The sequence below is a fragment of the Herpailurus yagouaroundi genome, unplaced genomic scaffold, assembly GCF_014898765.1.
Source record: "Herpailurus yagouaroundi ecotype Mexico unplaced genomic scaffold, PumYag 569, whole genome shotgun sequence".
Taxonomy (NCBI): Eukaryota; Metazoa; Chordata; class Mammalia; order Carnivora; family Felidae; genus Herpailurus; species Herpailurus yagouaroundi.
The window spans coordinates 8,073,504-8,085,016 of NW_024412786.1; the positions used below are offsets into that span (position 1 = coordinate 8,073,504).

The following is an 11,513-nucleotide window of genomic DNA, read 5'->3' on the forward strand; positions in this document are numbered from 1 at the left end:
TTTTTTTTTTTTTTTTTTAACGTTTATTTATTTTTGAGACAGAGAGAAACAGAGCATGAATGGGGGAGGGGCAGAGAGAGAGGGAGACACAGAATGGGAAGCAGGCTCCAGGCTCTGAGCCATCAGCCCAGAGCCCGACGCGGGGCTCGAACTCACGGACCGCGAGATCGTGACCTGGCTGAAGTCGGACGCTTAACCGACTGAACCACCCAGGCGCCCCAAAATGCTCTTTAGCAAGCAGCGCTTTTGCTGAACCCCCCTGCTCGGTGCGGGGGAGGGGCTTCTGCTCAGCCACATCCTCCCCTGCGGTGCCCCTCCTGTCACCCCTGCCAGGTGGAGGACTCGCACGGTGTCCTGGGGGGTCTGCACGGCTCCCCTGCAGGGCCTGCTTGTGTAGGGTGAGGGTGGGTTGGGGTGCCCTTGGCCCCTCCATGACCTCTCCCCCTGCGTCCCGCTGACCATCACCGACCTCAGAAGCCGCCTTGTTCTTTTCTTATTTTTAATTTTTTTTTAAACGTTTACTTATTTTTGAGAGAGAGACAGAGCGCGAGCAGGGGAGGGGCAGAGAGAGAGGGAGGCACAGAATCCGAAGCAGGCTCCAGGCTCCGAGCTGTCGGCACAGAGCCGGATGCGGGGCTCGAACTCACAAACTGTGACCTCACGACCTGAGCCGAAGTCGGACGCTCGACTGACTGAGCCCCCCACGCCCCCCAGAAGCCACCTTGTTCTTGAGGCCGGTCTGTGGGATTGTGGGACAGGGCCACCCTCTGCAAATCACCGGGCTGGGCCCAGGGCCATCAGCTGGGCACGGAGGAGCCTGCGTCAGGCCCCGAGAGGCTGTGGGGTCCTCGTGGGTCATCTGGGCCAGCCCGCCCAGGCGTAACTAACTGCCTTGGAGCTTCTGTGGGGGTGCCTGTCCCGCCGGGAGGCCTGGCGCCACCCGCGACCCAGTTCCGCCTCCTTGCCTCCTTCCTCTGGCCAGCAGCCAGCCCTGCACCTGCCCCGTGCTCCTTGAGGGATGTTTTATAAGCTACATGGCACGCCACAGCTGGCCCGGCCTGGTCCCGCCTCTGGGGTCAGGTTCTGGGGCTGCCCGGGTGGGCGTCCTTGTGTCTCTCCCGCCCCTGAGTCTTGGGGACCTCGCTCCTCGCTGCCATCCAGCCTCTGGCCCACCTGTGGCTGGGACAGGTGGCTCCGGCCTTTGTCCTCTCTTGCCAGAGCCCCAGCAGTGCCAGGAAGCTGTGGCCCCGCGGGCATGTGACTGGACTCGGCGGGGGGGTTGGGGGGTGCTGACTGACCGGCTCCTGGTCCCCCAATTCAGGCACACACACACATGTGCTGAGTCATCCCCCAGCCCCCCCCCCCCCCCCCATATCTGGACACTTCTGCTTGGTCATGAGGCAGCAGCTGTGGGTTTTCCCTGGAGCCAAGTGGCAGCAGAGAGGCTCCCACAGGGACCAGAGCCAGAATCCCATGGTGACCTGTGGTCTAGGCCGCCTCTCGGGGGACGGGGGCGCCCAGGCCGGCAGGACCCGGGGGCCTCAAACTCGTATCTCACATCCAAGCCCTCGTGTCCTCTGACCTATGAGAGCATCGACGACGAGGTTTGAGGCTCGGGGGGGCGTGTGCCCCCTTCATGGTCACCTGAGCCTTGAGCCAAGTACCCTGGGCTTCTCAGGCTGCCCTCCTCCGCTGTGTACAGATGGGGAAACTGAGGCTCAGAGCAGGGAAGGCAGGGAGTCTAGGCAGTGAGGGACTCTGAGCCAACACTGTCGGTCTCCAGGGTGCACCTCCTCCCTTTGGCCGTTCGCAAGCCTCCACCTAGAAGTCCTCCAGGCTTGGCCCTGTGGGACAAGGGCAGGGTGGGAACTGAGGTCCCAGAGGCGAGCTGTGACTTGGCTCCCATCCTGGGGAAGAAGTCTCCCCTTCTGGGCCTGGATCTGTGAGGCAGAGGGGTCTTCCAGGGTATGGGGACCAGCGGCTGGGGGGGGGGGGGCGGGAGGGGGTAGGCTCCAGTGTCTCCTCAGACTTGGGCCTTCCAGAGTCAGACTCCCAAGGCAACCAGTGGTCCCTCTGCGGCCCAGCGGGAACGCGGGATGCCCCCCGCCACGCCGCGGCCCTGAGGCACGCCCCTCCCCTGCCCAGGCCCAGTACTACGGGGAGATCGGCATTGGGACACCCCCACAGTGCTTCACGGTCGTCTTCGACACCGGTTCCGCCAACCTGTGGGTCCCCTCGATCCACTGCAAGCTGCTGGACATCGCCTGCTGTGAGTCACAGTCCTGCCTCGTGCGGCCGAAGGGAGCAGGCAGGGAGGGGAGGGCCCCAGGGTGTGGGTACGCGGCCTGGACGCCACCTCACACGCATGCAACCCCCCTCCCACCCCCGGCCGCACACCCTCCCCCGGGCTCCGGGCCCTGCCGCCCTACCTCGGGTGCAGCCCCGTGTGCGGGGGCCAGCAGGCCAGGCCTTGGGCCTTCGGTGGCCCTGCCTCGGCCCCTCTTGGGCGACGTGCGGCTTCCAGCTCTCAGCCCCACCAGACGCGCTTGGCCGCTCTGCCCTCCCCGGGCACCCCGCTTTCCAGGTGTCTGTGCAGGGCCCCGGGGTGGCCAAGGGTGGAGGAGGCCAGGCCAGAGCACCGCTGGCCGAGGCCCAGGCTGGCGGGGGCGGGGGGGGGGGGGCCCCGCGCCGCGGGCCCCGGCCCCGGGGGGGGGGGGGGGGGGGGGGGGGGCTCCGTGGCAGGCGCCCAGGGCCTGGCGGGGGCAGCGGGCTGACGGTGGCTCTGCCCGCAGGGCTCCACAACAAGTATAACAGCGGCAAGTCCAGCACGTACGTCAAGAATGGCACGTCCTTCGACATCCACTATGGCTCCGGCAGCCTCTCCGGGTACCTGAGCCAGGACACCGTGTCGGTGAGTCTGTGGCGAGGCCGCTGCTGGGCCCTGGGATGCCCCCCATGACCCCGGCCCCACCGCAGGGCCGGGCCGCTGAGCGTTGAAGGGGGGAGAGCGGGCCAGCCAGGGTCTCGACGCCCGTGGAGCCACCGGGGCACGGGTGTGGAACCGGGACCCGGCAGGCGAGCGAGTGATTGGCGGTGCGGCCTCCTCCCAGCCTCGCGGCCGGCGGCCAGGCAGGGGAGCCGGTCAGGGAGGGCTGAGGTGTGCCAGAGCCCCTGTGGAGGACGCCAGGAGGGCCGTCTGGGCACCCGAAGCCCCAGCCAGACCAGGAGGCTGCAGGGCACGCCAGGGCCTGCTTGTCTGGACGGTGGGGAGGGCCGTGGCGGCTGGGGACCTTCCTGCATGCGCACTGCCCCTGCCCCGTATCCACCTGCTCTGTTAGGGTCCCCTCCTCCTGGACTCTGTGGGTCCACAACAGGATGTCGCCTGCCACGCTCCCCTGTTCCCGGTGTTGCAGGGTGTCAACCCCAAACAGACGTTTCTTCCCACATCCTGCTCTGCCTCTCTGTCAGCTGCCTGGCCCGCGGTGGGGGAGGGGCGGCGTGGCCTCAAGTCTGCTGAGTTGGGTCATGGGGTTGGGTCATGGGGTTCCGGCAGGCCAAGGGCAGGAGCAGGCCTGGGCCGGCGGGGGGAGGGGGCCAGGAGGCCAGAGCCGAGCACAGAGCCCAGCCCTCTGAGCTGACTCCAACTCAGTCGGTGCCCCGACCAGCACAGACCCCACGTCCCTGTCCCACCAGTGCCGCCAGCCTTTCTCCCGGGCCCTCTGCCCGTCTCAGGTCCTGGGTGCGCAGTGGCGGGCGGGGGCCGAGCACCGCTGCTCCGTGGGGACGGAGTGGGTATTGGAGCTGTGGCCGTGAGCGCACGCGCGGGACCTGGAGTCGGGCCCCGCAGGCCCCTGCGGCCCTCTGACCACCCCCCTCCGGCCTGCAGGTACCCTGCCAGACTCCGACCGTGGCTGGCGTCAAGGTGGAGAGGCAGATCTTCGGTGAGGCCATCAAGCAGCCGGGCATCACCTTCATCGCAGCCAAGTTCGACGGCATTCTCGGCATGGCCTACCCCCGTATCTCTGTTGACGATGTACTCCCCGTCTTTGATAACCTGATGAAGCAGAAGTTGGTGGAGAAGAACATCTTCTCCTTCTACCTGAACAGGTGGGGTGGGAGGGCCGGCCCCCTCTCTGCCCCAGTCCTCACCCCGCTTCCCAGCTCAGCGTGGCTGAGTGCAGGGGGCTCGGGCCACCACCTCCCTGGCCACCCTCCAGGCGCCGGGCTGCAGCTTCTGACCTCTGACCGGAGGCGGGACTGGCCCCCCTCTTGCAGACCCACGGGCAGCCGCACAGCCCGGGCTTCCCACCGGGAGCGGCTCGGGCTATGGGTCCAGCATCTTGCTCAGCGGGCCGCCTGGGGAGAACCGGACCCCGGTCGGGAGTCACCACAACTCCTCCTGGGTCCGTCAGCCCGGCTTTCCCTGGGCCTGATGAGAGGAAGACGTGGCCCCTGGGTCACCGATGGCCTAGAGGGGACAAAGCCGTGGGCCCCAACCTGAAGCAGGGCCTCTGGAGACGAGGATTCTGGGGGCTTTCCACGGAAGGTGACCCCAGTTGGGCCTTGAGTGCCAGATGCTGCTAGAGGCGGCCGTGGGCCAAGATTGGTGTGGAGTGCAGCCTCCGTCACGCCATCTGGAAGCAGCCCCCAGTGTGTCCGTGCCTGCCGCAGAGAAGGCCCCCACCCCGGTGGCCCTTGCCCCACACGGAGGGTGGGGTCACCTACGTGCAGGGGCCTCGTCTCTCCCCTCAGGGCGGTGCCAGAGGCCCTGATGGGGGTGTGCCAGGCCTGGACGTGTGGGCAGCGTGTGAGCGGGCAAGCCTGCCGACCACCGGTGGTCACCGCGCCACCTCCCCCCCCCCCAAAGCCCTCACCCTCCAGAGCCTGCCCACTTGCTCTTCTGGCTGAATGCCAGCTCGAACCCTGCCCTCAGCCTGGCCCCTGCCTGGGTGCTGCGCTCTGTCCCTTGATCAGAGCTTGGTCGGTGTAAATACCCAGCGGCCGGGCCGGGCAGAGCCACCCCTGGAGGCTGGTCTTTTCCTGTGAAGCCTCGGGCCCAGGGTGGGTGGACAGGGGGAGGGGACCCAGGAGGTTGGCCAGGCCCAGGCCCAGGCCCAGGGACGGACAGTGCGGTCAGTGCTGTCAGTGCTGGGTGGGGGCCGACGGACAAGGGCAGGGAGGTGGGGCAGGGCTGCGGGTGGGGAGCGGACAGTAGGCCGTGGTCTGGGATTTCGGAGGTGATGGGAGGTGAAGGCCAGGGGGGAGGGCTGGAGGCCACAGGTAGTAGAGGGAGGGCCACGTTTGGCCTGGTGCTTTCTGGGTGTGGGGACAGCCCAGGAAGAAGACCGCGAGCTCAAACACTAAGTCTGGAGAAGGGTCTGGAGGTGGGAGGGTGCTCAGCGCAGGCTGAGCGGAGATGTGGGGGTGGGGGCAGTTGGGTGAGGATGTGGATGGAGAGCGTCCCTGGAACAGCAGGTGCACGGGCCCCAGGGCAGGAGTGAGCTGACTTCGGTGCCGCCTCCTGCAAGCCCTCCCTGGTTTGTGTTGTTTTCACGCAGAGGAGGGTCCCCTCCTTGGGCTCCTAGCTTTCACTTCCCTGTCTGCCCGCTGTCTTGACCCTGGCGCATTTCCGCTGGCAGACCAGGAGCGCCTGAGGTCTGGGCGGTATCTCGTGCCTGCAGGCCACACGGGGTGTGGGATTGGAGCCCCTCCCCTTGGGGAGAAGGAAGTCCCCTCCCTTCCGGAACCTTCCATCCTTGTGGGTCTTTGGAGAGCACCCCCCCCCCCATCCTCCACCCTTCACCCTTTGCTTCTGACTTGGCTCCAGCTGGTGCCGGTGGCACCCGACGCTCAGGCCGGAGGCTTGGTGTGGGGGCGGGCAGGGGTCCCCTGTGCTCGAGGGGCAAGGGCGGCCGACTTCCTCTTTTCTCTCTTCCCAGGGACCCTAACGCGCAGCCCGGGGGTGAGCTGATGCTGGGTGGCACGGACTCCAAGTACTACAAGGGCTCCCTGTTCTACCTGAACGTCACCCGCAAGGCGTACTGGCAGGTCCACATGGACCAGTGAGTGTGGGGCCCCTCCCAGCCCCCCCGCAGCCTCTGGGCAGCTCCAGCTCTCGGGGCTGGGAGGCTGAAGTGGGCGTGCTGGGCCCTGGACCCCCCTGGCCCTGGGTGCCTGTCCCACCTCCTGGCACCCAGCTGAGCCCCTGGCCCCTGGGCTCGGGCCCTGCCCCGCTCGTGATGTCAAAGGCGGCTGTTGACCTGCTCTTGGCCTCTTGGGCCCCAGCCGGCCTCCACCCCCAGCCAAAGAGAGGAAGAGAGGGTCCTGAAGAGGCGGGGGTCCCAGGCGGCCCTGGCGGTAGGACTGACCCCCCCCCCCCCGCCAACCCCCCGAGCCCAGCCAGGGGCCTCATACCTCCTCCCCCTCAGGGTGGACGTGGGCACCAGCCTGACTCTGTGCAAGGGGGGCTGTGAGGCCATCCTGGACACGGGCACCTCCCTCATGGTGGGCCCCGTGGACGAGGTGCGCGAGCTGCAGAAGGCCATTGGGGCTGTGCCGCTGATCCAGGGCGAGGTGAGTGGGCCCAGCAGTGTGGGCAGGATGCCGCCCTCCACCGCCCCACCACCGGCCACACCTAAACTCTCTTCCCTCCCTCAGTACATGATCCCCTGCGAGAAGGTGTCCACCCTGCCCGAGGTCACTGTGAAGCTGGGGGGCAAAGGGTACAAGCTGTCCTCGAAGGACTACACGCTCAAGGTCAGTGGGGGCAGGGGCAGGTGGGCGGGGCGCTGACCACCAGGGCACAGGGCACAAGCTGTCTTCGCAGGCCTACACGCTCGAGGTCAGCGGGGGCTGGGGGGGGCAGGGCAGGGGCAGGTGGGCGGGGCGCTGACCACCAGGGCCGTCCCAGGTGTCACAGGGCGGGAGGACCATATGCCTGAGCGGCTTCATGGGTATGGACATCCCCCCGCCCGGTGGGCCGCTCTGGATCCTGGGTGACGTCTTCATCGGCCGCTACTACACCGTGTTCGACCGGGACGAGAACCGGGTGGGCCTGGCCGAGGCCACCAGGCTGTAGCCGCCACGCCCGCCGCGGAGGAGGGAGTCCAGGAGGAGGAGGCCGGCCGCCCCCGCCCTCCTGGCCGCCCCACCACACACTTTCACACTCACACCCCCGCTCTGCGGGCGCCTCCGGCCCGCCGATTTCTTCTGAGGTTTTCCCCAGCCCTGGTTGTGGAAGTCCCGCCCACACGCCCGTCTGTCCATCTGTCTGTCTGTCTGTCTGATGGAGGGCCGGGTGCGGGCAGCAGCTGTGGGCTGATCGGCGCGGAGCCGCTGCACTAACTCGGACGACCGGGCCCCGCTTTGCAGCCGGCCCCTTTGTATCCCAGGACCCGTCCCCCGGGTCGTCCCCCGGGTCGTCCCCCGCCTCCCCAGCCCCGGGGGCCTGCCTGCCCGGGCAGGGCCTCTGGACTGAGCCCACACCCTGTGCCAGGCTGTTCTCTGGGTTCCTCTTCTGCCTGGCCTGGGGTCCCGGCCCCACCCGTGCTTCTGCGTGGGCCCGTCGAGGAAGGGCCAGCCGAGGCCCGAGGACAAGCAGGAAGGGGTTGGAAGGGTAGGGGCTCAGAGACCAAAGCCATCCTTGTGACACGTGTGGGGTCATCCTGGGGCTTGACCTCGTCCAGGAGGGCACTCGTGGGTCCAGGGCTGGGGAAAAAGGGGAAGGGGGCTGGTGCCACCGTCTCTGGTGGCTGGGAGCCAATGTTGATGTGAAAATACAGTTGTTTGGGCCTCTTTTTTCTGTGTTGGCATGTGTCGTGTTTGGTGGGAGGGAGGTTCTGAATGCGGACGTGGGAAGGAGCTGGTGTGGCCGGTGTGAGGCTGTTTCAGAGGGCTGACTCACAGCCAGGCTGGGGTGGGGGCGGGGAGGGGCCTTTGGGGGTGCCCTGGCTCCCAGCCCCCAGCCCCCCTGCCCTGCACAAGGGACCCTGGAGGCTTTGGTTTGCCGCCCAGCCTCGAGGCTGAGAGGCCACTGGCCGGGAGCGGGCTGGTAGTGAGGCCCGGGGCTGCGACCAGCCGGATGTGGCCTTGGCGGGAGGCCGCAGGACGGGGCTTTCAGAGTGGTCCAGGTGAGTACCTGCCACGCTTTCCGCCAGCGGCGGGGCCCTGGACTTCCCTGGTCCCCCTGCACACCCGTTAGAGTCTAGGACAGGCGCCTGAGTGGGGCTGATGGCAAGGGCACCCCGCCTCCCCCTGGGGCTCCCAGCCAGCACCTGAACGCAGCCTCTGTGCGAAGCCGGCACCAGAGCAGGCCAGCCTGGGGTCCTGAGACCTCGGCTTGGGGGTCCCAGTTAGGAAGCCCTCAGGTGGCGTGACCTTCCTGGTGGTCCAGCCTGTTGGGAGTTCCCTGAGGGGCCTTCAGGAGTATCTACCCAGATGCAGCTGCACGGCCAGGAGGTTTTAAGGGATGAATAGGAGTTTGTGAGCAGCTGGGATCGGTGGCTCCGGACCCTTGCCGGGCGCCCACCCCCTGCAGGTGTGAAGAAACGGCAAACGTTTCACGCGGCACCGTGCCGGTACCCCCTCAGCCTTCAGGGGCGTGGCTGTCGAGGGGGTCAGGGGGCCGCACCCCAGAACCGAGCCCTCACTGGCACCTTTAACAGACATTCGGCTAGAATCGCAGGGAGGCTGGTAACATGCGCCTGAAACATGAGTGGGGAGCCTGGAGTCGCAGAGCTGCAGGGCCTGGCAAGGCTGCCGGGGGGGGGGGCCGCCTCATCCGAGCCCTTGTGCGCCGAGAGGCCTGGCATCAGGGCGGGCCGGGAGGGAGGCCGCACTCTGCACCACTGCCCGGCTCCTGCCGGCTGCCCTGGGCTCTGTCTCCCACCACCCGCCGTGCCGCTTGCCACACAGCTCTGGCCCTCGGCCAGGACGCCCCCCCCCCATCCCCTCTCTGGGACTTGGGGACCAGCACCGCTGGATGCCCCCGGCCCTTCCCCCGACGCTACGACGATGGAGCGCAGGCTGGGCCTCCAGCCCCTACCGGCCACTGGGGTGCTGACGCCCCTGCCCAGAGCCAGGACCTTACGGCTGGCTGGCCTGGGCTGCTGGTCGGCGTCCTCCGGACTCCGGAGTCTGACTCCGGGCTCAGGTCCAGCCTCTACGGTCCAACCAACCTTAAGCCTCTGGTCTGTCTTTAGAAGATGGGTGATAACAGGGCACTCCTCGCCAGGGGCCTGGCAGAGACCCACGGGGTGCCCAGCTCAGCGCCTGGCACTCTTCCTGGCGGGCTTGCTGGGCTCTGCATCAGCACCGCAGGCTCCAGTGGGCATTTCCTGCCTCTTGCCCTTGCCTGGAGGACACCCCCCCCAAATCGAGCCCCTTCCTTCACCTACTGGGTGGAGGCCCGTGGGGGCTGGAGCCCCCTTCCCCCAACCGCCCTGGGTTCTGGGGTCCTCAGAAGGAGGCAGCCTCAAGGCAGTCTGGAGCAGGCCCCCGGGGGCCAGGAGGACTCCTGTGCAGACCAGCTCTGTTGGCCGCTGCCTGCAGCCTGCCTGCCTAGAGCAGCGTGGGGCGGGGCCTGGGGCAGGTGAGGCAGTGCTGGGCCCCGGGGGACCCGGCGGTGTGGCTGCAGACCGCAGGCGGGCCACACCTTAGGTCAGGCGCCTCCTGAGGCCTGGGGGTCCAGGTGCCCCCAAGCGAGGGCCCTTGGCAAGGGGGCAGTGGGTGTCGCGTGAAGGAGAACTGAATCCTGGTCCCCCCACAGTCCCCATCACCTTCATGCCCGGGGGCTCTTGGTCTGGGTCCAGCTGTGCCCAGGGCGTGGGCCAGGATGGAGGGTGGCCCTGGTGCTTGGGACCTCTCCCACTCACAGAGGGTTTTGTCAGCCTCCTGGAGGTTCTGGGGGTTCCTGAGGCCATGGATGAGGCTGGGCCTGGGAGGCCAGGGGGCGGGGCTGGAAAAGGGAGGGCTGCAGAGGGGGTGGGGCCTGTCCAGGGTTCAGAGAGGGCCTAGGGCTCATAGCACACAGAGGTTCGGGGAGAGCAGGGGGTTGGCAGAGGACTGGGGCAGAGGCGGGCAAGGATTCCCGGAGAGAAGGGGCCCCTGGGAAGGCCCAGGCTCAGAGGAGAGAGGGTCGTGGAGACGGCGGATTGACCAGATTGAGCTGGTCAGAGGAAAAGGGGGCTTTAGGAGAGGAGAGGCTCTGGGTGCAGTCGGGGCCTCAGAGGAGGACAGGGACCTGGAGGGAGCTGGGGAAGGAAACCTGGGGCCCCGGTGCATAGACACAACTTCTGGGGGGCTTTGGATTCTGTGGAGGCTGCTGGGTTGGTAAAGAGAACCCAGCTCGGAGGCCACCTGCATGGTGAGGTGAGGGGCTCCGGGAGAGGCAAAGAGGGCCGGGGCTTCTCCCTTGCAGACGGACCCGCTGGGACTTCTGCAGGAAGGGGAGGTCAGCTGGGGACAAGTGTGAGAGGGAATGAGAGGGTGTGGCATGAATGGAGGCTCCCAGAAGGGGCTGGGCCGGGTGGGCCGGTGTTGATTAGGGGAAGGGGCATCTGCAGGGGACCAGGCCCAGGTGGGCCAGGCAGGGCTGGCAGAGAGGCATGGGCAGCTGAGTGGACTTGTCTCCAAGCAGATAAGTGTCATTAGGGGCTTGGACAAGGACATCTGGCCCCACGGGCAGAGGGGACGAACGGGTGAGAGGTCACGGCCTTGGAGACTGGACTGTATGAGGAGGCGGGGCTCGGGGCTCGGGGCTGGGCTGTGTGGGGTCAGACCTGGGGAAAGGGGGTCTGGAGCTTCCACGAGGGTGGGCCCAGAAAGGACAGGGCCACATGGGGGCCAGCCAGCACGGCTCAGGGAAGGCCTGGACTTGGTGGCCTCTGGGGCTGGGGACCCGGTCCGTGGCAGCATTGTGCAGAGGTGGGTAACGGGATGGGGGCTCAGTGAGGTGCACCCTGCTCCGGCAGGCGCTACAGCCGGGGACCTGGGGCCTTCGAGGGGCTTGGTTTTGGCGAGGGATGCACGAGAACAGGAGAGCAGATGGGGGCTGGGCTGGGTGAGGGGCACGGGCCAGAGTACCGGGGGGGCTCTGCGTGGGCTGGGTGCTTGGTGAGGCCAGGACTCCAGGAGGGGCAAGGATGGACATGTGGGGAGGGGAGGGACACAGCAGTCAGAGAGGGGCAGCGGAGGGGAAGGGCTCAGACAGCCTTGCCGGCGGCCACGGTGGGGCAGAGGGGGACAGCAGGAGGATGAAGGGGCTCCCTCCTGGAGAGACAGACAGGGGTGGGCCTGGGGGCTCAGCAAGAGGGAGGGACAGGGAGGGAGGCGAGGGAGACACAGCAGGAGAGGACACCGGGTGGCCCTGTGGGAGGACCCGTCCCGGAGCCCCCCACAGCCCTCACCCCTGGCTCTGCGCCCCCTCCCCAGGGTCCGGCTGCCGGCCGGTGCCTGAGGCCCCCACCCTGCGGGTGGGAGGAGGCGGGGAGGTGGCTGCGGCCGCCGGCGCCGTG

At 67.8% G+C, this 11,513-nt stretch overlaps 2 protein-coding genes across 2 annotated transcripts in view; both read left to right on the forward strand.

The window, feature by feature from the left end:
- Positions 1–7,797, forward strand: part of CTSD (cathepsin D) — an 8,263-nt gene extending 466 nt beyond the window's left edge. The window contains exons 2-8 of the mRNA XM_040466244.1: positions 2,146–2,269; positions 2,793–2,911; positions 3,887–4,107; positions 5,940–6,062; positions 6,429–6,573; positions 6,658–6,756; positions 6,911–7,797. Coding sequence (XP_040322178.1) covers positions 2,146–2,269; positions 2,793–2,911; positions 3,887–4,107; positions 5,940–6,062; positions 6,429–6,573; positions 6,658–6,756; positions 6,911–7,078 — 999 coding nt within the window. The 3' untranslated portion in view covers positions 7,079–7,797. The remainder of the gene's footprint in view (positions 1–2,145; positions 2,270–2,792; positions 2,912–3,886; positions 4,108–5,939; positions 6,063–6,428; positions 6,574–6,657; positions 6,757–6,910) is intronic.
- Positions 7,798–9,012: 1,215 nt separating this feature from the next.
- IFITM10 (interferon induced transmembrane protein 10) overlaps positions 9,013–11,513 on the forward strand; it is a 10,200-nt gene continuing 7,699 nt past the window's right edge. Inside the window, exons 1-3 of the mRNA XM_040465813.1 lie at positions 9,013–9,151; positions 9,461–9,589; positions 11,431–11,510. Coding sequence (XP_040321747.1) covers positions 9,013–9,151; positions 9,461–9,589; positions 11,431–11,510 — 348 coding nt within the window. The remainder of the gene's footprint in view (positions 9,152–9,460; positions 9,590–11,430; positions 11,511–11,513) is intronic.